The 26,662-nt window shown below is 55.0% G+C and overlaps 1 protein-coding gene across 10 annotated transcripts; it reads left to right on the top strand.

The window, feature by feature from the left end:
* Positions 1–1,989: 1,989 nt before the first annotated feature.
* PRMT2 (protein arginine methyltransferase 2) lies at positions 1,990–22,750 on the top strand. 10 transcript variants are annotated; one of them, XM_036238105.1, is made up of 12 exons: positions 1,990–2,126; positions 3,937–4,035; positions 8,967–9,059; positions 9,659–9,841; positions 13,310–13,471; positions 14,230–14,394; positions 16,640–16,815; positions 17,283–17,379; positions 19,812–19,941; positions 20,579–20,715; positions 21,725–21,896; positions 22,217–22,750. In XM_036238105.1, exons 2-12 carry the CDS (start codon positions 3,997–3,999, stop codon positions 22,426–22,428), a joined length of 1,566 nt encoding a protein of 521 aa, XP_036093998.1. In that variant the 5' UTR covers positions 1,990–2,126; positions 3,937–3,996; the 3' UTR covers positions 22,429–22,750. The 10 variants fall into 10 exon arrangements, with proteins under 10 accessions (XP_036093998.1, XP_036093999.1, XP_036093996.1 ...); XM_036238106.1 differs by having other exon boundaries at positions 2,000–2,126; positions 3,934–4,035; XM_036238103.1 differs by lacking the exon at positions 1,990–2,126 and adding an exon at positions 2,401–2,537.
* The last annotated feature ends 3,912 nt before the right edge of the window (positions 22,751–26,662 follow it).

Genomic DNA, 26,662 nt, shown 5'->3' with positions numbered 1-26,662 from the left:
AGTGTAAACCAGGAAGCCTAATTCCTAGTAGTATGTAATTTTGTTTCCGTTCTAATAGTTATTGCTCTTTTTTTTTTTTTTTGTATTGCCTTGCTTGCCTTCTTGTGCTGGCGAGGATTTTCGTTGCTATGTATCAGTTTGTTAAGATTCCAAGTCTACTTGTTATGGTTTAAGTAAGTTATTTTGATCCAAAGGTGAATTTGTTTACATGGGGGCTGCATCAAGATGATGCCATCAAAACTGCTGTGCTTATTGATACAAACACATGGCAGAAGGACTATGAAGTAATAAACATTTAAGCTTTAATATCAAGAGTGTTCGGTCTGGGCAAGGCTACTGTTAACTGATCCAAACGACTCCCTGAAGACCATGGGGCATCAGCTCCTGCTGGGGGTAGGCAGTGGCCTGTGGAGGGGACCATCTTACCCGCCAACACTGGTGCCTTTGTTCCCCTGGCATTATGTTCCAGCCATGGGGATTTTCAAGTCTCCTTGGCAGCTGGACATCAACTCTCCATTGGCTAAGCCAACTCCCGAGAACCTCCTGTTAGAAAGGCGCACCTCAGCTAAACTTGGTCTTAATTTCTTTCATCTCCCCTTTGCCTGGAAGAATAGCATAATTCACCTATCATTGCTTTGGAGTATGTTTCTTTATTGGCTTATTAAGAGATATTATCCTACATGCTATGGGTTTGTGAGATATTATGTTACACTTCCTGCTGTGAACCTATATTAAATTATTTAACAGTCTCTTAGCATAATTTAGCCATGAACCAAACACCTATAAAAGGTTGGATAGAAGTGGTGAAGGTGGATATATTTGCCTTGTTTCCAATAAAAACTTCCACTATAACATCGTTATAATTTTTAGTGATAGTTTTTATTGATAGATGCCTTTTAACAGGTGTTCTATTTTTGCTGAGATTTGAAATGACTGGGTATAGAATTCTGTCATATTTTTAAAAAATGTATTGAAATGATTATATAATCTTCTTCCTTATTCTGTTAATATGGTGAATTATTTTAATTTCTAAGTGTTAGTCCAAGTTTGTATTACTGGGATAAACTCCACTTGGCCATAACGATTACCCGCAGAATATTTAGAGTTTGACTTACTAATGTTTTGTTAAGGATTTTTTGCATCTATTTTACTGTATATTAGTCTGTAATTTTTGCTTGTAGCATTTTTGAGTTATGCGTGCCTCATAAAACAAAGTGTCCAGTCCTTATTTTCTTAAAATTTTAATACTGGTGTTATTTCTTTCTTATTAATTTGATAGAATTCACCATTGAAATCATTTGGGGGTGGAATTTCCTTTGCAGGAAAGTTTTTTAATAACAAATTTAATCAAGTATATAAATATATAAACCACACTTGGTCATGGTATGCAATCACTACATGTCACTGGATTGATTTTGCTAATATTTCATAGCAACGTTTAAGCTGGCTGGCTGCACGTAAGTTAGGAAGCATTTGACTGTATTTTCTGGAAGAATTTGTGTAACATTGGTATTATTTTTTCCTTATGTGTTTGGAAGCATTTACTAGTGTCACCATCCGGGCCCGGAGTATTCTTTGTAAGTTTTTAGATGATGAAATCCTTTAATAGACATAGAAGTATGCAGATTTTCTAAATATTCTTTTCTGGGTTAGGCAATTCGTGTTTTTCAAGAACGTCAAATTTTTACAAACGTTACGTGTGTAGTAAGTTTATTTTTAAAAATCTATACTCTGCACTAAATTTTTTTCATTCTTCATATTGGTACTTCGCGTTCCTGCTTCTTTAAAATAAACTATAAAACATAAAACTTGGCGCCTTAACCATCTCTCTGTGCAGCGTTCTGTGCTTTAAACGTCCGCACGGCACGTTCGCTCCCAGCGCCCGCTCCCGCCCCCCGCCCGGGGTCACGACGTCGCGACCCAGAGACCACCGCGCAATTACGGGAGATGACGTCACCCACTCCCCTGGTCATTCCGAACGCCCTCTCGGTGAAATAAAAACGTGATGTTTCCATTTGTGAGGTGGAAAGAATGACAAACGGTTTACAGTTAACGGCGCCGGCGGTGAGGTAACTGAGAGAACCGGAAGGGGGCCCCTCTCCACCACGGCCGCCCTGTCGCCCTAGGTGGGTTTCTGGTCCCCAGGCCGCGCCCCCCTCTCCGGGTGGGCCCCGCGCAGACACCAGCGGGAAGCGCGACACGCGAGCGCGCCCCCCGGGCCGGGCCCGCGCCCCCTCAGACGCGCATGCGCGGAGCGCGCCTGCGCGGGGCGCGTGCCGCGGCTTCGCGCGTCCGGCGGCGGAGCGCGTGCGGACTGCGCGTGCGCGGGGCGCCGGGGCGGAGCCTGCGCGGGCCCGGGCCGGGGCGCGTGCGGACTGCGCGTGCGCGGGGAGCCGGGGCGGAGCCTGCGCGGCGACCCGCCTGCGCTCAGCGCGCCTGCGCGGGCCGAGGGCGGCGGCTCTGGCTCCCGCTGGGCACCGTCCACCCCTCAGCGCTGGCGGTGTGGACGCTGCGCTCAGCGGAGAGACGCGGCTGAGGTAGGTTTCCGCCGGGCGGCTCGGACTTGGGCCGCACGTAGGCAGGACACGCCTGGCGAGAGGTCCTCGCCCGGCGTGTGCGTCAGCGGGCGAACCGAGGCCTCGCCCCTTGCCCGAGACCCCCCGGCGTCGTCCCCGCCTGTGTGCCGCCGTCTGGCGGATGACCGCGAGCCTCGCCCCCGCCCCCCGGAGCCACGCCCACAGCGCCGCGCCCTCCCCCCCGAGGGCGCTCCTCCCGGCGGCACGCCCATTCCCCTTCCTCCGCGCCCCGCTGCCGGCCGCGCCGGGCCCCGCCCGCCCTGAACCGAGCGCTGGCGCTTCCCTGCTGCCTCCGCCCCGCCCCCCGCCGCACCCCGTTCTCTCCATCCCCCTCGTCGGCCACCCGCCCCTCTTGACCCTGGGGCCGCCCCCCCACAGCGCAGGGAGCTTGGGTCCCTTCGTCAATCCCACCCCTCCCGGGCCCCGCCCCCCATTCTCCAGGCCCCGCCCCTGCGCCGCCCCCACCATTGACCGGGCTCCGCCCCACCCCTGGCCCCGCCCTCACATGGACTCGGCCCGGCCCCACCATCGACACGCCCCCGCCCCATCTTGACCCCGCCCCACTACCGGATACCGCACCACCTGGGACCCGGCCCCCTCCCCACTCTGACCCTCCCCATCATGACCCCGCTCCCACCATCGGCTCGGCCCTTCGCCCTATACCACCCTGACCTTAACACCAACGTGGCCCCGCCCCGTTATCCCGGCCCTGCTCAGGCCTCCTTGTCCCACCATAGTCCCAATGCACTCTTTTCCGATGAAAATACAACTTGTGCATCTTAGTATTTGTAATTACAAATGTCGCAGAAATAAGTATCAGGTCTTGGTTGATAAATGAAGCACGCATTTTAAACACAGAATTGCTATGTAATTGAAAAAAAGTTCATCTTAGAGCATGGTACGGATTATGCTGTCTCTGGAAAGTTAAGAATTAAAGAAGAGAAGAACCCTTGTAATAGGCAGACCTTGGTTCCTGTTAGTGGAAACACTTTAAAGCCCCAAGTAGGGAAGTTTAATTGGAATTAAAGCTAGCAGGAGCCCGAGGAAAGATTTTACCTCAATTTGCTGTTTTAAATCAACCCAGTGATCTGATAGAAACCAACAGGTTTCACCCAATGAATAATACTAACACCTTGCAAATTAGTGAACAAAACACACTTCTTCGAAGGTGATAAATTCTAAATGATTTCAATTGTTTTCGTAAAGAATTGTGTTTATAAATTTTATTTCTGTTCCATCCCTTACATGTACACGTTTTCCTTCCATTTGGTAGAGAACCTTTATCAAGGACCTTAGAAGTGAGGTGAATTTTATTATTATGCAATGTAACGAAGCATTTTCTCCTTCTCTTTTAAAGTAGAAACGGAGAGGAAAATGCAGCGTTAAAAGTGGCAGCTATGCAGCAGCTCCTAAGAGAACTATGGCAACGTCAGGTGACTGCCCCGGAAGCGAACCTCAGGTGAGTTCCGTTCTGGTGTGTAGGAATCTGAACTTAAGGACTGTGAACACTGCTGAGCTGAGCTCAGCCCAGAGCGATGGCGCATTCCTTGTACTCGTGAAAGTGACCACCAGCCCTGTGATGCCTAAGTACAGGAAGTGGTGATGTTCTGAATTGTGCATTTTAAGAATTTCTCAGGAGTCTCGGATTCCGTTCTCTGTACCTGGGCTGGTGAAGCAAGCACATTTTCTTAGTTGTTTAATAAAGTCCCTGGGATACTGTGTTAAAGGAGATCACACATACTAGAAAAGATTTGTGTATTTATACTGCTTCTCTGCCTGGGACACATAAAGTTTCATTCACGTTAGCAGTTAAAAAAAGTGACTTTAAAAGTCAAGGAATGTTGATAACATAACATTAAAAACCAAATGAATACTCAAATAATGTTCCTTAAAAATCAAACATTTTTATGTCTGTCATGTCAATTTTAAAATATTTTTCCTTTCATTCTAATGATTCTGATTTCATTTGGGTTTTTATATATAGGAATTTTATTTATAGTTGGGTCATTTTATGAATCTGTTTCTTAAAATTAATCACAAACTGTTTTAATGCCGTGGACGTTTCATCTTTCTGTTGAGAAATAGAGAAAATACTAGAGCATTTAAGAACACTGCTGCAAACATCAGGCACATGTGACACAGAAGTCTCGCCCCTGTTAGCGTTTTGGCGTTTGCTTCAGAACACACATTGCACAGAGTGAAATTACAGGCGGCCTTTCTTCCCCAGCCCCCGTCCCCGTCTTCCTCTGTCTCCAGACGCAAACACAGCCGTGAATCAAGAATCGATCTTTGTGTTTCTGCACCATTTTCACGCTTTAATGCCTTACCTAGGTGCCTCTGGAATCTCCCTAGGTGGCGTAGCGTTCTGTGTCCCGTCCGTGGCTCACCGTTTCCGCTGGTGTTCCTTTGGGGATTTGTGCTTGATGTGTGTGCAGAGCGAGTCCTCGGGGGCTTCGGCGGCGTGTTCCCATGTGACCGATGTGTGCATAGGTCCGTGTGCAGTAGGCGCTCACCACATTGTATTTATTCCCCTTTGTTGGACCCTTGACATTTTTTCAGGTTTTTCTGTTTCTACGGGTGTTGCAGGGAGCCCCTGGTGTACACGTGCTCTAGGGCATGTGCCCAGTGACGGCGTCCCAGGCCGGAAGGGGCCACGTGTCTGCAGTTTCACTAGCTGGTGTCGGTTCTTCCAAGCGGCCTTAACCAGTTCATAGGTCGCGCCAGGAGCCCACAGTGCTGGCTCACACGTGAGAGCATCGGACTTTTCAGTTTTAGTCTGATAGATTAGAAATGGTATCTTGTTATTTTAGTTTTCTGATCACTTGTGAGTCAAGAATTGAAATATTGTCATTTAAGTTTATATTGAAATATTATTCCAATATTTATGTTCATCCTGGTAATAGCATCCATTACAGAAGAGAGGCCTCATTTCCACAATTTGTGTTTTATTTCTTTTTCCTTGTGTTTAGTCTTTTTAGTTTTTATCTTTTTAGAGAATCTGTTTCTGTGTGGATTTTCTCCTGTTCACCTATTGATTTCTGCTTTTATCTTTATTTTATTCAATTCTATTTTGGTTTAATTTTCTCTTTTCATAGCATCTTGAGATGGAAACAAGGATCACTAATTTCAAACCTTTTTTCTGTAATGTATGTCTTAAAGCTTTAACTTTTCCTGTAATCCCTGCACTGTCGGTACCCCATACATTTAAATACATTGTGTTTTCATTATTCAGTTTAAATACTTTCTAATACATCACAGTAGAAATTAGAAATTTTCTAGGCTCTTCAGAAATTTGTTGCTTTATTTCCAAACATTGCGAAATTTTACTTATCTTTTTGTTATTTAGTTTTGGTTTGATTATATTTGGTCAGAAAATACAACATACTCTGTAAAATTTCCATCCTTTGGAGCTTGTTCAGGCCCGCTTTACAGTCTAGTCAATGGGCTACTTTGGTGAATGTCTCACGTGCACTTGCAAAGCATACACGTTCCGCAGTTGCTGGGTGAACGTCAGGGAAACCTCCTGGGCTTTGCTGATGTTCAGTGCTCCACACCCTTTCTGAGTTTTTATTCATTCGTTCTTTCAGTTAGTGAGATAGGTAGGCTTTAAAAATCTCTGCTGTGATTGTGGATTTCTCGTTTGTCTCTTTCCTTTTGGATATGTCACTTTTTGTTTTGTATATTTTGAATCTTTTTTGGCGCATAGGTTTAGGGCAGTTTTCGTTTTTTAGGTTGATTGGCCCTTTTGTTTTTACAAAACCTTCGTTTTGCCTGCGCCTCTGTCTCGCGTCGCTGTTGCCGCATCCGCCGCCGCCCGGCTGGTGCTTCCTCCGCACTCACGGGGGCGCTCGCCTCGGGTTCGGCCCTCCGGGGCCCGTAGACTTCAAGCGCTTCCCTCACCCGGTGCCCACTGGTGTGTCCCCCTTACGTCTGTCAGAGGATTTCTTCCCTTCAGTGGGAGGGCTTAGTCTGTCAACGTGTCACGTAACGACTCCCGTGACTCAGTCTGCCGTTTGCTCTGTGTTGTCTCTATGTCGCGCTGCTTCTGCCTACCTTCCTCCAGTCTTGCCTTCTTTGGATTAATAAAGTATTTGCTGTAATTCTGTGTTATCTTTTCTATTGGCTTTTTTGCCGTACCTTTTGATAGTATTTTAGTTATCCAAGAAATATGGAATATGAATCCTTCCCCTATTCCAGTCTTGAACCTATCCACTTCACAACGAGAGAACTCTGAAATCAGTTCCATTTTCCAGCCTCCATTTCTTGTGCTACTGTTGTAACTGTTTTACTTCTCTCTCTGTATCACAAATCCCACAATAAATTACTGTTGTTCCTTTATACCGTCAAAAGTCTTTTGTAGGATCTGTACATCTCTCCCTCAGGGAAAAGTTAGAGACAGCGGTACTGCCTGTTGCCGCTGCGTGTTCAGGAAGAGGGTCCGCCATGTGTGGCTGGTGAAATGATGAGTTACAGCTTTTATGGAAAGGATCTGACAAATATTTAAATAAAGACTGTGAAGTCTGTCCCATAGGAATGACACGTCATCACATGAGGAGGAATGCGCAAAGACGTTTATGGCCACGCTGGTTAAGGGGGTAGAAAACCAGACACCCAAAGAAAGCCCCTCAGTCAAGGGTGACCCAAGAGGCAGGTGAGGTTCCTGACGTGCGGTCATGTAGTCACTGGGAAGAGCCAGTCAGGATGCTGACCGCCGGGCAGTTCTCCACAAGGTCCTGTGTGAGCGAAAAAGGAAAATTAAAGAAGTATTTGTGATGTCCTTTGCGTAGAACTGTATCAAAGGAAGAAGCAACCACGTGTGTGACACAAGCATGGAGGACCGCGGGAGGGTGCACACTGGCTAGGTCAGGGTCGCAGTGAGGGGCCTGGTGTGGGTGGAGCGGGGCGGGGCCAGGCTCAAAAGAAGGCGGTACTGTGCTGAGAGTAATCACGTCTCCATTCACAACAGGAAGATGTGAACAGGGGATAAATGAGCAATTAGCCACATAGAGCAGGTGACCGGTAGGTGAGTGCTTAGAAAACACGTTTGGTCTCAGGGAAGTCACAGTCAGGTGGAAGAAGCAGGCAGGTCGTGTCTCCCATCACACGGGCGGAGGTCAGCTGACATGCCCTCACTGCCGTGGGCAGGCGCCCTGTTCACTCCCGTTGAGTCCTGCGCCACGGAGGGGTCTCTGGAGCCCGTGTCTGGAGGGCGTTGGCGGCAGTATCAGAATTCATAAAAGCATGTGTCATCTTGATGTGTCAATTTGACATTCGGAATTTATCCTAAGGAAATTATCAGACAAAATGATTTACATTTCGGAAAGTTAATCTTCACATAATTCATAGTAGTAAAAACTGAATATAATTTAAGTCTCCAAAACGAGAAGATTGGATAAATGAGTTTTGATACTTTATAGAATGGAATGCTATCAGGTATTAAAAATGTGATTAGAAGTATATGTGATAATGAGGGAAACTGTTCAGAATTTAGTAGTGGAAATGTGCCAGAAGGCAGAATTGTATGATATTGATAAACACCCTGATGCATGTGTTATGCATACACTTTAGGAAAAAGAAGCCTGAAAGGGTGTAAATGTTAATTGTTCAATTATCTTCCACCAGCGAGGGACATTATAGCTGGTTTTAATTTTTCTCTGTTCTTGTGCTTTCACACATTTTCCAAAGTGAACAGGAAGTATGTTTATGTTCAGGAAAGTTCATTTGTAATGCGTATAGTGAACTGGGTTGCTCTGGTGAACCAAGACCATGGCTGGAGGCTCTGCCAGCTCCAGCGTCCCCCGGGACACCCCTTCTCTCGGGGAGTGAGATGGAAAGCGTGCGCGCTCCCAGGCCTAGGGCCCCCTCCTGGGTCCTGAGCAGCAGTGTGGCCCAGGAGAGCCTCACGGGGATCCAGGTCCCCCACTCCAGTGAGGCCCACCCAGCTCTGTCCTTGGGCCTGATGAGGACCCAGAGCCCAGAGACGGTGCTTTTTTCCCCCTGGGACAGGGCGTAACTTTCCAGAAGCAATGCTGGTGGTCAGGAGTCAGTCACTAAAAGTACCCTCTTGTTTCTTCGATGTCTCTTGAAGATGCAAGTCATTGGGTACTAGAGATAAAAAGTAATGGTGGCTATAGGTAAGACCCCTTGATTCTGCTAGTGTCGATGACCCAGACCATTTGAGGGATCAAAAGTGGGTCACGTTGAATCTTCATCTGAAACCATCCTGGTAAACTGGAGCTAGAGAGAGACAGAGACAGAGAGACAGACAGGGAGAGAAGGACACACTCAGACAGACAGACAGACGGGGGAGGAGACAGAGAAGGAGGGAGACAGACAGCAGAGAGAGACAGGAAGGGCGCCCGGTCACTCCCCTGTTCTCGCTCTGCGCAGGAGGGAGAGGCCGCCGTGCAGCACTGTGAGGAGGCCGTGCACCCCGAGGAGTTCGTGGCCATCGCAGACTATTCTGCCACCGACGAGACGCAGGTAGCAGATCAGCGTGTGCGGATTCAGCGTGTTGAGTGACAGAGCGGGTGGAAATTTCCAGAAGTCCTAGCACGACCAAGTGAGGAGTATGCAGATTCATAGAGCCGTGCGAGGCCATGAGGGGCCCACTGGCTCCTCCGGCCTGAGGAACTTGGCCCCCGGGCCTGGTGCGCAGGGTCCCTGGCGAGGAGCGGGGAGGAGGTGCCGCCCCAGTGTCTGCTGGGAAACCTGGCTTGAGACCTTGTTCTGGTTAATGTAAAATAAGATTGCGGCGTTAGACCCACTCGTATGTGGCTTTCTTCCCTTCGTAACAGGATTCCTTAGTGTCCGCCACCACATGTCTGAGTGTTGGTGGAGAGGCTGTCAAGAAATTCTGTCCTGAGCCACCAGAAGGTGTTTCTTTAAAAACGATTAGTTACGCTGTGCTTCCTTTCCGCAGGTAGCCAGCCGCCCTCCAGCCCCGGGCCCATCGCCCTGACCCGGTGGCTGGCGTGAAGTCGCCATGACTGGGCCCAGGGACGGGGGTTTGTCGCGGGGCTGCGGCCGAAAGGGCAGCTGCAGGTTCTCCCGGAATGCTGCCTTCTGTGCCTTCCTTCCAGCTCAGTTTTCTGAGAGGAGAGAAGATTCTCATCCTGAGACAGACGACGGCCGACTGGTGGTGGGGCGAGCGCGCCGGCTGCTGCGGGTACATCCCCGCGAACCACCTGGGCAAGCACCTGGAGGAGTGCGACCCCGAGGACACGTGGCAGGACGAGGAGTACTTCGGCAGCTACGGGACCCTGGTGCGGGCTCGGGGCCCCCGGCGGGTCGGGGGCTGGGTTTGCGTCTCTGGCGTCAGGTCCTCACTTTCGAACTTGGTCTCTGGGCTTCTGCTCGTCGCGTAGAGCAGGGCTTAGCAGGCCACACGCTGACTTGTGGCCCCACGGCTCTGCCGTCGGGTGGCATCCACTGCAGGGCACAGAAGCAGCACAGCTTGTTTGGGAAGCGTCGCCTGTGCTGCCGAGATTTGCGCTCCGTATGACTCTCACGTGCCATGCTCTCGTTTCCTTTTTGTATTTCCATTACAGGTGACGTTCAGTGTTATTTTAAGTTCAGGCGTACAGCACACTGACTAGACAGTTACGTAGTTTACGACGTGGTTCCCCTGAGGGGCCTGGCACCCACCTGGCACTGCGTGTAGTTACCGCAGTACTACTGGCTGTCTTCTCTGTGCTGTGCATACTCTTCTTTTGATTTTCAAAAACGACTTAAACATGTAAAAGCCATTCTTAGCTTGCAAGCCATCGAAACCTGGTGGTGGGCTAGCTTGGCCCCTGGATGGTAGTGAGTTAGCTCCTGGTTTAGGAATGTCATCTGAGCAATGCGACCGTGAACTGTTCTCATTATTTTTTAAAAAGTAGTAGACGTCACTCTAAAAACGATAGAAAAAGATTTATGTAAATCAGCGGTAATACCTCTAAATAACCAGTCGTTAGGTTTTTCAGTCTGATAAGGACCCATAATCCTGTGGTCCGAATAAGCACACGTATATTCTGAAACGAGGTGAAAACAGGTACTTGCAAGGTGGACTTTGCAGACATGACGCGGAGGGAAAGAAGCTGACACCGGCGGGGGTCTGAGTGGTGGAGGTGTGTGAAGTTGGAGGCCGTGCGTGTGTGTCTGTGGGGGGCTCAGGGCCGGGAGCATGGACAAGCCGGCTGCCGTGGCCCTATGGAAAAGATGCCCTTTTCTTAGGTATGTCACATTTCACAACAAAAATGCCAAAGTAAACAGGCCTCGACGTCGTGTGTGTGGTGACGTGGCGCGTGACGGCCTCTGTGGGGCCCGGGCTGCTGCAGGACGGGCGGCCGCGTTGACCTCGGAGCCACCCGGGGGCCGGGCCGGGCCGGGCCGGGCCGGGCGGGCTGACGGGTAACCGGGGTGCCCCTCGCACTGCGTTTCCGCAGCGGCTGCTCGCCCGCCCTGCTCGCTGGCGCGTGCTCGGAGGTCCCTTCTTCACAGCAGCCGCAGTGTGGGGCGACTCAGAGGACCGTGTTGGTGGACACTGCCGATGTGACGCCTCTGTGGCCCCTCCGTGTCCCGCAGGGCGGGGGCAGGGTGCGCCTTCGTGCTGGGACTGCACCCCCGCCCCCCGAGGCGCCTCGCTGCAGAAGAGTTCCCAGCCGTCAAGGTGGAGTATGGCATCCGATCTCCACTTTCTAGAGTGAGATCGCTCATTTATGTTTTATTGCCCTTTTGTATTTCTTTTTTGGAAAACTTTCATGTGTTTTGCACATTTAAAAAAATTTCTGTCGATGTAAACGTTAAATGGCAGTTCGGCCAGTCCCTAGGACACACATCACCGCCTGCCACTGCCCCCCTGGAACCTCGTGCCTCTCTGTGGTCTAATTTATCTTTCTTTTCTGTGTGGCTTCTGGGTTTTGAGTCTTAGCTTTTGAAGACCTGCACTGCAAGATTATAAATACCCCCACTTCCCTTTAGAACTTTTGTGATTCCGTGGTTTACAATGAAATACTCGGCTCAGTATTTTACTTGGAAGAATAAGGTGGAAGTCTGACTTAACTTCCCCACAAACGCCCCGCCGTCCCAGCCGCGGCCGCTGAGCCGCCTTTCCTGCCAGTGCGGAGTGCAGTCCCCGCACGCTCCGTGTCCGGGTCTGCGTCTGGCCCCTCTGTTCTGTGTGGCCGATCCGTTTGTTCCTCCTGCAGTTCCAGATGCTTTTCGTCTTTGTACCCTTCTTGACGTTGGGGAGCGCGAGGCCTTGAGCAGTCCTCCAGTTTTTTAGCACTAGCCGTGTCCGTCTGTTCTTTTGACATTCGTTCTGTCCTGTCCCCGCCACGCCAGATGGTTTGGCGTTGCAATTGCTCATGCATGAATTCGGGGAGAAGTGGCACCTTCATGATGTCAGGGTGGCTCCCCCGTTTCCGAAGCCTTGTCTTACGTCTCGGAGTTTAAGGCTTCGATCGTGCAGGGCTGTGTGATCTGCTCTCTATTCCGAGGTGTTTTTTGTGAACCGTTGCTCCTGACGGCTGGGTGAAGTGTTTGCAGACCTCGGGTGGCTCAGTCGGGGGCTGGCGCCGTTCCGGCCTGTGTCCTGGCCGCGTACTGCTGTCGGCTGCTGAGAGGCGGCGCAGTCTCTCACCATCGTTGCGAATCTGTCTCTTCCTTGCTGCATCTTGTTGCCCTTTGCTTTGTGTATTTTGAAGCACTTGTTAGGCACAAACGTATTTAGAATTGCATCCTTGGGCTGAAGGGACGCCTGTGTCACTGTGAGCTGGCCTTCTGTCCCGGGGACAGTGCTCTGCATGTGTTTTGCTAGTGCTAATGCCTTCCCACGCCCCCTTCCCTGATGCCACTCACCTGCCTGTCCAGGCCGCAAGCTGTCGGGGTGACTGCGCAGGCGGGTGCCTGGGTCTTGACGCCACTCAGCAGCCTTCTCTCTGTCTGTCCCTTTGTTTTTCGGTCAGCGACGTCTTTGGGAGGAGCCAGGATGGGCTTGTGAAGGCCCGTCCAGACCCCTGTATGTGCCGACACAGTCTGCGTGGCCTGGCTGTGTGTCTGGGGCCCGGATTTCCTGCAGCTTGAGCTCTGTGGGGCAGGGTGCTGGCGATGGGCTGGGGGTGCAGCCTCCCCAGCAGCCGGGCCTCCGATGCGTCAGCGGCTTCACGACCCACCTGGAAGGGCCTTTCGCTGCCTCCTTGGGGCCTGGCCCAGTTCCAATGGGACATGTCCTCGGGTGTCGGATTTGTCTCCCCGCTCTGGATGTGGCTGGGGGCCTTGAGCCGAACCTCCCAGGGCCAGTGGGGTTGTCGCCTCCCTCCGCAGCCGCAGTTCCTGCACTCTGAGAGCAAACAAGGGACAGATATGGGCGAGAGCGGCTTCCGGGCCCTGTGCGGAGAGGGCTGTGGGGTTGGGGCCCCAGGTGCGTCCCCTAGGATCTCTCCCGGTGGCCCGTCTGTGTCCTCCCTTGGCGGACACTTGGCCAAGCCGTGTCTGGCCAGGAGCATGGCGGTTCCTCCCGTCTCGGGCGGGGACGATAGTCAGCAGGACGATGTCTGCATCGTCTCCCGCCTGGCCCACACGCGCCTCTCCCTCACCCGCTCATGCGGAGCTGCCCCGCTGGGCTGGCAGGTTCCCGGAACCTTCCGGGTCACCCCTTCACTGTCTGTGCTCGTGCTGTGTGTGGGCGTGTTTCCAGCTCCGCGCAACTCCGCCTGCAGGCGGTGACTCCCCATGCCCTTTTCCTCCAGAAGCTCCACCTAGAGATGTTGACGGACCAGCCTCGGACAACTAAGTACCACCACGTGATCCTGCAGAACAGAGAGTCCCTCCGGGGCAAGGTGATCCTGGACGTGGGCTGCGGGACTGGCATCATCAGCCTCTTCTGCGCGCATCACGCGCAGCCCAAAGCGGTGAGTGCCCAGCAGGCCCCCAGCGGCTTCCGCCTCCTCACAGGCCGCGCGGCCAGGCCGTGCCGTGGGTTGAGTGAGCCACAGGCGGCATCGAGCTGGCCGGCACAGGTGGAAGGTGTCCGAGCGAGTGCACGTGGCGAGCGCGTTTGCGAAACGTTTGTTTCCGGTAAGTGTAGAAACACATCCACGCGTAGGTCGCCATCCAAGGGTCGTCCACGTGCCGAGCAGTGACCGCCTGGCAGGGACCGGACAGACCTCCCCTCCATCCCAGCACGCCCGGGCTCCGCACGCTTGCAGCCCCGTGCGGCCCCTGACACAGGTGGATGACGTTCCTCGTTTGCAGGCGGCACTGCAGTGCAGGGGCCAGCGCCTCCAGTCCCGTTGGAAGCAGGACGTGGTGCCCGGCTCCCTCCACTGAGACTGCGGGCTTCACGTTACGTCAGGAACCGCTGACACCGTGAAAGTGCCCCTGTCCCCAGTCGGGTGCCGAGGTCCTCCGCTGTCAGCGAAGGGCGCGTGGCGGTGTGCGCGGGAGCTGGCCCTGGCCTTCCCCAGGAGGCCCTGGGCGGGGGCCCCCATGGGGGTGCAGAGAGCTCCGTTCGCGGCAGCTCCGCCCCTGGGCGCCAGCGGCCGCCCTGGGCACCGCCGCGCTCCGCCCTGCTGGCGCCGTGTCTCCGGAGTCGGTGCCGACGCGGCCGGGCGATGGTAGGGCTGTGCGGTGCCTGGGTGGGCACTGACGGCGCTTCCGCCACGTGCAGGTGTACGCGGTGGAGGCCAGCGAGATGGCCCAGCACACGGGCCAGCTGGTCGTGCAGAATGGTTTTGCCGACATCATCACCGTGTTCCAGCAGAAGGTGGAGGACGTGGTGCTGCCGGAGAAGGTGGACGTGCTGGTGTCGGAGTGGATGGGGACCTGCCTGCTGGTAAGCGGCTCTGGAGCCCTCACAGGGCGTGATCAGTTTTGACTTTTTCCCTAGGGTCCGATTAGATAATCGATTTCTGATATGGACACTGGCTTAATGTCTTGAATTTTTAACTGATTAAAAAAAAACGCCTTTGTAAGATACCCAAAGAACTTCCTCATGAGCGATTTACGTAAATCCTGCTCTCTCGGGGAGCTGTAAACACCCAGGGCTCCCTGCCCTAGGCTGCCTTTTTGATGCCCGCCGAATCTTCGTCTCTTTTCCTAGCCCGGTGCCCCTGGCCCAGCCGCCCTCCACGCACCCACGTAGCCCCCGGGGACCCGGCCCGTGGGGGCGAGGGCACGTCCTGCCTCTGTGCTGGTCCGCCCTGAGTGCCCCCTCACGTGCTCAGCGACAGCCCGGGCAGCCGAGTGGTGGGCAGGAGCCAGGCCCGCAGGCCTGCACCTCTCGGGGACCCTCCGCTCGACCCTCTCCCGGCTCGGGACCTGAGACGTAGCGGAACATCCCGACCTGAAATTTGGTTCAGACAACCCAGAGCAGCGACGCCGGGGTGACGGCGAGGGCCACGCGGCCGGTGTTCCCGAGACGCGGCCGGAGCGGCCGGCGCGCACGCAGGTGCTGGTGGGAGCCCCGGCTGCTCGCAGACGCGGAGACCAGGGCCTCCGGTCCTGTCGAAATGCCGCAGGCGGCGGTGGACAGACTCGACGCCCGTGTTGCGGTCTGACTCGTCAGTGACACCTGTGGACTCGCAAGGTGGCACGTGGGAAAAAGGGGACCGACTGCACCGCCGACCCGTGAGGCGCGCGTCGGCCCGTGTCCCCCCAACAGCAGCGTCCGGTCACTCTGCTCGGCGAGCCCTTCCTGGCCGCGGGGACACGGGCAGCCGGCCTGCTGTATGCCCTGGCTGCCGAGGGTCCGGGTCTGCCCCTGGCGGGGGTGCAGGAGCCACCAGGGGGAGAGGCGAGGGGGCAGCGTGGACTTCGTGTCCCTGTGTTCCAGTGGCCGCTGGGGCAGGCAGGAGCTGGGTCGGGTTGTGCTGCGTGCTGGGCAGTGGCCGTGGTCTGGGACTTCTGAGGGGAGGCATGGAGAGCAGGTCCTGCATGGGCGGCCCACCGGGTCTGCAGGCGGTGAGACCTGTAGGGTTGGGGTCGGAGGGCACCTGGCAGAGCGGACAGCACAGGCTGGGGCTGGCGGACCAGGTGGGTGCCCTGCACTCATCAGGAGGGTGTCTGGGCTCACGCTGGTGGGTTCACAATCCCTCAGGCGGGGGAGGCCCGGTGGGGACCCGGGGCCTGCTGGTTGGGCTGGCTGGTGCCGCCCAGTGGGGAGGGGCAGCCAGCGCTGGTCTTGAACTTGTGGAGTTGGTAGCGCACCCTGCCACCCTCCTTGCCTACCCCACGGCTGGTGCGGGGAGAAGCCCTGGCCTGGCCCCGAGTGCACCATTCTCCCTTCTCGGGCTCCGTCTCCACATCCGTAACTTCAGTGACTTAGAGGAAAAGGACTGAGACCTTAAAACTAAAACTCAGTCGTTTGACCAGCAGTTACAGAGGTGTGTGTGTGGAGAAAAACCCTTGAAGGTAGACGGCTGAGCGGTAACATGATTCCTCCCGGGCTCACTCGTGGTTCTCACGTTCACGTGTGCTTTTCTGAGTTTTCCCACACTGAGCACGGGTCACTTGCATGGTGAAGCCTGTCTGAGGTGGTTTAAGGAAAACAGCTGCTGGCCCCGCCCCTCTCCCCGCATGCCCACCAGCTCAGACACGGGGCCCGGGCTTCGGTCGCAAGCGGCCCCTGCCGCCCATGTCTGAGGGCCGTGAGGCGGCGCTCGGCCGCTATTCTGACCTAAGTACCACAGGAATCTCCGAGGCACTCCCGCTCCGACCTTGACCTTTTGTGATTTTAAGAAGTCCTTTCAGTCATCTTACAGGGTCATGACTGTTCAGAGACTACCCCAGACCACACAGACTTCATTTGACACAGGTCTCTTAGAGCCATAGCGGCCACCAGCTCCCAGTGGCGGTGGCAGCCGGCCTTCAGCCACACCTCGGGCCGCATTCTAGCATGAAATGGTGCAACGTAGAGCCAGGCTGAGGTCAGCGGTGACGCTTGATGCGTGGGTCGAAGATAAAGCCCCGAGACGTGTAGGCTGGGGACGCCCCCGAGGGTGAACCCTGTAAAGGCCCCAGCCTGCGATGCAGCCTCAGGCCCTGTGCCAGGTCCCCGTGTGTCTCTCCCTCCCGCACAGTTCGAGTTCATGATCGAGTCCATCCTGTACGCCCGTGACGCGTGGCTGAAGGAGGACGGGGCCATCTGGCCAACCACGGCTGCTCTGCACCTCGTGCCCTGCAGCGCTGACAAGGACTACCGCAGCAAAGTCCTCTTCTGGGACAACGCCTACGAGTTCAACCTCAGCGCGCTCAAGTGAGTGTGGCGGGCGCGCGGCGGCCCCGGGGCAGACGCTGCTGCTCTGGCGGCACCTGCCGCAGAGCTGAGCCGAGGCGCGCGCTGAGGAGCGTTGCTGCCGCCCCTGACGCCTTTGAACGGGTAGCGGATGAGAGGAGAACTGAGACATCCTTGGCGATGTGGGGTAGATGAGGTCACGTTTGAAGATGAAGCCTGTGTAAACGTGACAAACACGTGTTCCCACCAAGCTGCGGATTTTCAGTAAGGGTCAGAGAGTGCATCAGTGAAGTCATTCCTGACGTTTCGCAGAGAAAGCGATGCCCCAAAATAGGGGTTCTGGGTCTTTAACGTGACACACTGCACAGCTGAGCCTCAGGTCTCGGCATAAAGCTATGTCCTGGTAAGCGTGGTGGCGTGAGCAGGCTGCTTCCGCATCCGAGTGCAGGGCGAAGGCCAGCGTCACCCTGGGACTTCCGCCCATGCAGGACCTGCTCTCCACGCCACCCCTCAGAAGTCCCAGGTGAGGGCAGGGCCCCCAGTTGTCAGAAGCTGCGAGAAACTTGCGTCTGCAGCAAGGACCAGGTGAGCCTGGGTGCCTGTGAGACGTCCAGGTGGGGAGCCCACAGTGCGACCGAGGCCTGTGTGCCCTTTTGTTTTTAATTAAAACATTAGAAAAGAAAGAAAAAGAGTGTCAACCGAGTTTGCTGCTGCTGATTGCTCACCACAAGGGTCCACAGTTTGGGGTGTGGCACAGCGGACTTCGCTCAGCAAGGCCAGGCGGCTGGTCTGTGAGCTGACTCTCAGAGAGGGGATCTGCCCCCGGACCCTGACTGGTCCAGTCATGCAGAGGAAGAGCACACATTCGCACAGTTTGATTAGTCCAAGTAGTACTGTCCTGATTGGTCAGTGGAGATGCAGATGAGGATACTGCTCAGCTTCTGCTGGGGGCAGGGGGGCCCTCAGTCCACTGGTGGAATCCTGGCCCTAGGCGCTGTCTCGTAAGGGCTGTGCGAGCGGCAGGCGCGCAGCGGGGAGGCTGGCGGCACAGCCCGTGTCGCGCCCTGGCATGCAGCTGAGGGGCCCGTGCAGACAGTGGCTGCTGGACTCTGGGTATGAATTTGAGCCCAGTTAATCACAAGGAGTCCTTCTTGGCGGGGATATCCTTCTCGGGGTTCTCAAGAGTAATGTAAAGGTACGAAGTCTTCCCCAGTGAACAGACTGAGTCCTCGTACCCTCAGCCCAGATCACAGAGGGAGTGGGGCGCAACGGTGCCTGGCAGGTGCTCTGCCGTTCAGCTGGGAGAGCGGGTGGGAGGGGCCAGGAGGCCATGAGGAGAGCAGCGAGCGGCATCCCGCACTGCCAGGTGCGTCTCACTGCCAGGTGCGTCCCACTGCCAGGTGCGTCCCACACTGCCAGGTGCTTCCCACTGCCAGGTGCGTCCCACACTGCCAGGTGCGTCCCACACTGCCAGGTACGTCCCACACTGCCAGGTGCGTCCCACTGCCAGGTGCGTCCCACACTGCCAGGTGCGTCCCACACTGCCAGGTGTTAACGTCCCTGATGGTGACGCAGCGTGGCTCTGCAGCAAGCACGGCAGGTGAGGGCAGCAGGTTCAAGTAGACCGTGTGTGACGCGTGGGGTCATCCCAGGACCGTCGGTTAGCCCCTCGGAGTGAGTCTCGTCCTCTGTCACACTGTACGTTGAGAGTCTGTGTTCGGCACCTGCCTCAGCGACAGCAGCCCTGGCCCCGCGTCAGACCCTGCGCAGGAAGGAAGAGGCCCTGGACTTCAGTGGATGCGAGTTGACAGCGTCTGCGTGTTAGCACAGAGCAAAAATGCGATTTACACAGTCAGCGACTACTTAGAGAAAGTTCCTACTGAAAGATCTTAGAGGCAGTAGGGGAAAGGGGGCCGTCCCAGTGAGCCAGTAAACCAGCGCCCAGGAACAGGCGAGTCGCACACACAAATACTGCCAATAAACGTTTTTTGAAAAATTGTGATGTCATCAGTAACTGCAACGCAAATCAAAAGCAGTGCCATCTTTGCCCACACGATGAGCACAGACCAAGGTGCCGCCCGTGCCGCGTGAGCTACAGGCGTGACAGCAGAGGCACGCGCCCTCCGCGCCCAGAGCTGTGGTACCGGGACCGTGCGGGCGGGCGCCCAGGCGTGCGCCCCCATTCCCGTCAGAGCCTCCCGCTCCAGAGTGCTCTGTGCGCGCAGGACGCCGGGACCGGGGGCTGTCCGCAGCCAGGAGGCTGCGTTGCCACGTGGCCGCGTGGCCATCGGCGAGTGTCGCAGCCGCCTGAAAAGCCGGGTGTTCTTAGGGCCACCTAGTGGTGCTAGAGTTAAGAGGTGATAAAACTGGTGGTCACAAGCCCTCCGCACAGGGTGGTTCCTGTTTAGCATGTGAGAAAAATGACTAAATCTCAAAATGCTAAGGCAGGAGTGTGGGGGATACAGACGTTTCCTCAGACACGGCGTCGGGGGGGTGGGGGGCGTGGCGTGCGGAGGGAGGGCTGGGGGAGTGCGTGGGGGGACGGGGTGATGCGGGGGGCGGTTGGGGTGGCGTGCGGGGGTGGGGCGCGGTGTGCGCTGGGCGCGGGGCGGCGGCGCGGGGGTGCGGGGTCCGGCACGCAGAGGCAGAGGGCCGGGCGGGGGGCGGCTGTGGTCCTGAGCGGCCGGGTGCCGCCCGCCGTCCCGGAGCAGGAGGGTCTTTGCTCTCGCTGTGGGGCGGGAGGTGCTGCCCCTGCGACCGTTGGTTGCCGAGGGTCCGGCGCCGAGGCGGAGGGGCGCGCCTGGTTGCTCAGGGGCGGCGGCGCCCCGCTGCGCTGCCCGCTGCCCGCTGCCCGCGGGGAGGGCGGGGCCGGGAGCGGCGCTGGGCCGGCCCGGCGGGGGTGGGGGGGTGGGGGGGTGATGGGGGGTGACGGGGCGCGGGAAGCACGTGCTGTTGTCACCCGTGAGTCAGAGCCCGGGGTGCGGGACGCTGAGCACCGGCTTTGGCCTTTTCCCCAGATCTCTAGCAATCAAGGAGTTTTTCTCGAAGCCCAAGTACAACCACATCTTGAAGCCGGAGGACTGCCTGTCCGAGCCGTGCACGATACTGCAGCTGGACATGCGCACCGTGCAGATCGCGGACCTGGAGGTGCGGGGCGCGCGCGGGGCAGCGAGCGGGCAGCGCGGTGGCGGCCCTGTGGCTGCAGATTTTCCCAGGGTTTTCTTTCTTGTGCTCTGTTCAGATTTTGTCTTTTATATTTTTACATTATTTTCTTAAGTTAACCCTTTAACATTTTCAGTTGCTTTTTGTTTATGTACCATGTTATCAGCATTTTTAAATTCAAACAAATATCTCATTTCGTCACATAACGAGCTTTTTCTAATTAAATTTTTTTCTAATTTTTTTAGCTACTGCTAAAAGTTTAGTTTTTTCTGCTACTTCCGTCTCTTGCCACGAGGTGGCGCCACGGGTTCAGACGGTCCCGGAAGGGCGAGCTGAACTTGCTGCGGCGTCTAGTCTCTGGGTTGTAGAGACCCAGCCCTGAGCTTCTATTTATGCAAGAACTGAGAAGAGAAAGTATTCTGCAGGAATTTGGAGTCAGGAATTAGGCAGACAGGCTTTCGCGATCGTCCGCTGTGCGTGAGCGCGGGGCCACGGCAGCTCCGGCCCCGGGACCGCGTGTCCGGGGCGTTCGGGTCGGGGGTGCGGGGCCCGGGGGACCCCGGGCGGCGTGCTGTCGCGTGCTTGACCCCCGTCCGCTCTCTCGGCGTCCGGGCTCGCCCAGATGATGAGAGGAGAGCTGTGCTTCGACATCAAGAAAGCCGGCAGCCTGCACGGGTTCACGGCCTGGTTCAGCGTCGGCTTCCACAGCCTGGAGGAGGACGGGCCGCCGCTGGTGCTGAGCACGGGGCCGTTCCACCCGTGAGTGTCCGTCCCGGTGCCCGGCGGCGCGTGGGGGTGGGGCAGCGTCCTGCAAGGCGCGGGCGCGGCCCGAGGCAGGACAGCCAGCAGTTTCCAGGCCTAGGCGCGTGGGGCTCACCCAGGGCCCCCCGGCCGCGGTGTCCGGTGGGGTTGGGCAGTGCAGCAGTCAGTCCCCGGCTCTGCGCGCCCCTCGTCTGCGCCCACGGTGCAGGCTGCTCCGGACCGGAGGAGCGCAGAGGCTGTGGGAGGAGGGGCTCGGTCTCAGCGGCTGCTGCGTTCCTGTCACAGAAGTCGGGTCTCCCCTCAGACTTCCCAGGGGAGGCAGATGTCCCCTGAGATGCACGTGTTGTGGCTCAGGGCTCCCAGGTGGCCAACGCTGCCGCCTTTTGGGGTGTCCCAGCCCTCCAGGGACTGCCCATAAGCGCCCCCGGATGTGGACGTCAGGCGTGAGTGCGCGAGGCCCTAGGGGGTGGGCGTGCTGGTGGCAGTTGGTCCCGGAGGACCCAGGCCATCATTCGGCGACAGGGGAGGGAGGCTGAGGAGCCCTTTGCTCAGAGCATCCTTGTGGGAGGCAGGGCCGGGCTGGCGGCCAGAGCCCGAGTGTTACTGTGGGCCCCCAAAAGGTGCAGTTGTCGCGGTCACACGCGCCCCCTCCTCCCAGGCGTAACCACGGTTTTGGACGCCGTTTTGTCGGTGTGTGTCCCTCCCGGTCACTGCAGCGTCCAGACCACAGGCATCAGCGGCTCACGGGGCGGGGCGCCTCGGGGTGGACGTGCTGTGTCAGGGCGTGCAAGCCAGGCCGACCCTTGGAGGCGCGGGGGAAGGGACCACACGGGGGCCCCATGTCCAGCCATGCGCCCATGGGACAGGGAGAGGCGCCCTCCCCCCTTCGGGGGCCTGCACCAGTCCTGGAGCCGTGTCCTTGCCGGGCTGCGTGCTCCCTGTGGCTGGGCAGCCGCGGGGAGGGGGGTCAGGGGTCAGGGGCAGTAAGCCCACGCGTGTTTTGCAGCACCACCCACTGGAAGCAGGTGCTGTTCATGATGGACGAGCCGGTCCCCGTGCACGTGGGGGACGTGGTCACGGGCTCGGTCGTGCTGCAGAGGAACCCTGTGTGGAGGAGGCACATGTCCGTCACGCTGAGCTGGTTGGTCACTTCCGGGCAGGACCCCACGTCGCAGAAAGTAAGACGTTCTGCTGGACAGTCACGTGCTGTGGTGCGGGTCTGGGGCGGACAGCGGTGACCGCAGGGGCGGAGGCCTTGTCCGCGGTTTCCCGTTGCTCGCGGTGGGTGGTGGGTGGTGGGCGCCGGGCGGTGGGCGGTGGGCGCCGGGCGCCAGGCGCCAGCGTTCACGGAACAGGAGACGGGGCTGCGGGAAGGCGGGTCGTTTGCTCTGTGACACGGGCCGGTGACGGGAGACCCAGGCCAGCCGGGGGCCACCCCGTCTGTGCACCCGAGGGGAAGGGAGTGTCCCTAACGGGTCTGTTCCATTTGTGTCTTCAGGTTGGAGAGAAAGTCTTTCCGATCTGGAGATGACGGTGGCCGCTCTGCTCGGATGCAGCGTGGGCGACGGGAGCTGCGGACGTGAGCGAGCTCGGCCGCACCCCGCGCGCGCACGCTGCCCGGCCGCACCCCGCGCACGCGCTCTGCGGGCTCCGCAGACCCGCGCGCCTGGGCCGCCCTCGCCGCTGCCGCTGCCCGTGTCTGTCCTCTAGAAGTAGCCGTGTCCCCAGGTGTCCACCAATGGCGCCCACGGTGCCGACCTGCGGGTCGGCGGGGGGCACAGTGTCCCTACGCTAGGTCTAGTTCTGCACTCGTAGGGCCACACGCGTTAACCTGTCCTCCCGTGAAGTGACCGTCCGTGCCTCATTGTCAGTGGTGGCCCCCCGCCCTCGGCCCCTCCCCGCACCACGCGGGCCCCGAGGTGGCGGTGCATGCGCTGGGCTCTGCATGCCGTGTGCGGCCGTAGGGACGTCTTCCCAGTGACCTGCGTGTCGGCACACAGTACTTCTCAATAAACATTTCTGAACAAACGAGCGTGCACTGCCTTGCGACCTTCTTTGTCTCACGTCAGGGAACACGTCTAGCTAGTGGGCGCACGTCCACGTTTCTCTGTGTGTGTGGTTTTGACTTTCAGGTAACTTTTTATTGGAATATACACATACCAGAGCGTGCAAGTCATGCGTGTCCAGGTAGCTGAGATTTCACAAAGCGGACGCAGGTGTAGCCAGCGTCCAGATCCAGACACTTCGGCACCCCTGGGCCCCCACGGGGCACGCCTGACTTTGACCAGTTGCCTTTGCCTCGCCCTGAACATTGCTGGCATGGATTACGCAATGTGTGTTTGCTGTAGATCGAATGTTTGTAGTTGAACCCTGACCCGCAGTGTGCTGTTGCTGGGAGGCGGGGCCTTTGGGAGGTGACTGGGTCACGAGGCAGGAGCCTCAAGGCAAAGCCAGACAGCCTCCGAGACCCATCTTCGGTCCTTTGGAGTCCGAATGAATAGCCTGAGCACCCCGGCTCTGGAGCCCCACTGGGGACCCACGCCCAGCTCATCCTGAGCCCTGGCCCCCGACTCCCAGCTCTGGTGCGGGGCACAGGTGCAGCCAACAGCCTGTGTTTAGCCCAGCGAGATGCTCGTAATGAGAGGCTCCGGGACTTTTGTGAGTGGTCTGCTGGGGCCCCACCGGGACCCCTAAAGTCTCCCCACCCCACGGGCAGACTCACTGATTCCCTCAGCAGTCGGGTACCCTGTCGAAGGAGCCAGGCCACCTGGAGCCTTCTCTGGGCAGGAGGGGTGGCGGGCAGTTCAACTGGAACCTGGAAAGTGAAAGGTCAAAATGTAGTACTCCCCACAAAACTGAACAATTTACGGAATGAGTTGCGGTATTTTTATAATTGCAATCTGGAAGGTACTGAGCTAAAAAAAAAAATACTAAGAAGAATAAATAAAATCCTATTAGTATCATGTCTTATCCTGTCACAACAGTCATACAGTATGTTCACATTTTCATTATCCATCAGATCCTATCCCCTTGCTGACTTTGTGCGACCGGAAGCCGTACCTGCCTCACTTGCTAGGACAACTCCAGCATGTAACACAGTGCCTGGCACAGTAATAACTACTTACCGCATGAATAAAGGAATACATGAACAAGTACTATACAACCCCACAACCTTACCTAAACAGTCATCCAAAAAGAGCATTTCTTGACTTTTTGATGAAGATAACAGTTTTGCCCTCCGACTAATGTTTTTATTGTTCCATTACATCTCTATATCTAGGGTGTCTTTATTGTCAGGTAATAATGATTTCTATAAAAATTTTTCCTTATATGGCTTTTCTATTCACTTCGTAACTCATTTGAGGGTATTGCAGCTAATGGCAATTACTCATTCTATGCTGCCATCTCGTGTGCATTTTGGATAAACCATCAGAGTTTAAATCATGAAATGTTATTCGTTATCCTCTGCTGCCATCTCGTGGGAATTTTGGGAATAACACCTGAATATAGGTCATCAAGTGTAGGTCATCATGACGATTCATTCTCTGCTGCCATATCCGGTGGGAAATGTGGGAATAACATTACAGGGCCACTCATAAAGTTATTTCTGCTGCTCTTTATGTTCATTTTGAAAATAACACCCAGGGCATGTCATTATGAAATGTTTCTCTCTGCTGCCATCTCGTGGGTGTTTTGAAAAGTAATAACACCCAAGTGTATGTCATCATTAAAATTCGTTTCCTGCTGACATCTGGCGGGCATTATGACAATAACATCGGACTGTATGAAATAAAAAAAGTTACTTTTGCTTCCATCTTGTGGAGATTTCTGGAATAAAACCTGGTGTAGAGTACCGTAAATATTCATCGTCTGCCTTCATCTATTGCGCATCTTGAGAATGACACAAGCGTGGTACAATGTATGCTTGCTGCCATGCGGTGGGGATTCTGGGAATAACAACACAGCGCAGATCATAACATGGTATTTCAGCCTCTGTGTAAGGTTCGTTCTGAGAATAAACCCAAAGGAATGTCATTATAATCACCTTTTGCCTATTGCCATTTCATTTGCATCTGTGTAAAGACACAGGAGTGTGTGAGTGTGAGTCATGAAGTTATTCTGTACTGCTATTTCGTGGGCATTTTGAAAATAATATCCAGGTGTACGTCGGCACAAAATTATTTTCTGATGTCATCTGCTGGTTATTTGGGAATGACACCACAGTAATGTCATGAAAGAAAAGAAAAAACTGCTGGTCTCTTGAGTGCATTTGAAAAATAACACCCCAGGGTATGTCGTTATAATTTCTTTTTTCCTCTGGGGCCTTTTCACGATAAACTGGAGGAGAACACTGTTCTCTGTCGCTATCTCGTGGAAATTTTGAACATAACACTCAGGTGTATGTGAGCATGAAAATTTATTTTCTGCTGCCATCCGGTGAGCATTTTGGGAATAACGCCACAGTGCGTCCCGTGAAAAGTTACCGCTGCCGCCGTCGTGTGCCTTTAAAAATACCACTCCATGGCGTGTCTCTATAAATGTTTTCTCTGTCGCCATGTCGTGTGAATCTCGGGAAGAACAAAAGTGTGTACGTCGTGAAATTTGTTCGCCGCTGCCATCCGGAGGGCATTTCAGATATAATACCTGCATGTCTCTTGTGAATACTCACCTGCCGCTACACTGTGAGCATTTTCTGAATAAATCACAACACATGCCATAAAATGCAATTTTGGGGCCATCTCGTGTGCACTCTGAAAATAGACTCTGTGGAATGTCATTATGAAAAGTTTTCTGATGCCATTCCACGTGCGTCTTGTGTAAAACACAGGAGTGCTTGTCATAATTTTCTGCTTCAGTCTTGTGGGCAATTGGGAAATAATATCCTACTGTAGATCCTCTCGAATACTCATTCCGTGCTGCCATCCTGTCGTCATGTCGGGAATAACACCATAGCACACGTCGTAAGCCGCTATTTCTTTCGTTATCTCGTACAGTTAGAAAATGACACCTAAGGACGTTTGGTTTAACAAAGTTCTGGTACATGGATATCGTGTTTATCTTGGGATAAACAAAAAAGGACACGTCATGAGAGATTATTCTCTGCTGCTGTCCGGTGGGCATTCAAAAATAACAGGCAAGCGTATGTTAATAGAAAAAGTTACTTCCTGTTGCCATCGGGTCAGCATTTTGGGGATGACACAAGAGTGCACGTCTTGAGAAGTTATTTCTGCTACTACCTCATGTGCATTTAAAAAATGACTCCCCAGGGTGTGTTGCTAGAATTTTTTTTTTTCTGCTGCCATTTCGTGTGAATCTTGGGACTAACACAGCAGCGCATGTCTTGAGCAATTTGTTCTCTGCTGCCATCTTGTGGACATTGTGAAAGTACTAGCGTATTCATAAATTTTGTTTTCCGCAGCAATCCCGTGTGCATTTTGAGAATAACAGAGTGTAGACCACAATAAAAATAAATTTTCTGATGCCATCGGGTGTCTATTTTATTATAAACACCTGAGCGATCATGAATATTCATTCTCTACTGCCATACGGTGTCCAGAAACGATCCATGTCATCATAAAACTTTACACTCTGCTGCCATCTGGTGGGATTTTGGGGAATAACACAGTGGCGCATCTCGTGAACAGTTCTCTCTGTTGCTATCGCATGCATTTCAAATTAGCGCCCACGTGTATGTCATAAAATTTATTTTCTGCTGTGGTGCAGGCGCAGGCGTCTCCGGGGGCCGGGAGGCCAGGCTCCAAGTTTTGGGAATGCAGGCGACAGTGTTCCCGGTTACGGCTGTACCCCGCGGAACGTGCCGGATCCCGTCTGATCTTGGAAGCTAAGCAGGGTTGAGCCTGGTTAGTACTTAGATGGGAGACTGCGAATACCGGGTGCCGGAGGCCTTTGCCGCCCCCTCCTCTTGTCGCCCTCCGGCCAGGGT

Source organism: Rousettus aegyptiacus, unplaced genomic scaffold (assembly GCF_014176215.1).
Source record: "Rousettus aegyptiacus isolate mRouAeg1 unplaced genomic scaffold, mRouAeg1.p scaffold_m13_p_20, whole genome shotgun sequence".
Taxonomy (NCBI): Eukaryota; Metazoa; Chordata; class Mammalia; order Chiroptera; family Pteropodidae; genus Rousettus; species Rousettus aegyptiacus.
The sequence above is the reverse complement of the archived record's forward strand: the minus strand, read 5'-3'. Positions and strand labels throughout refer to the sequence as shown.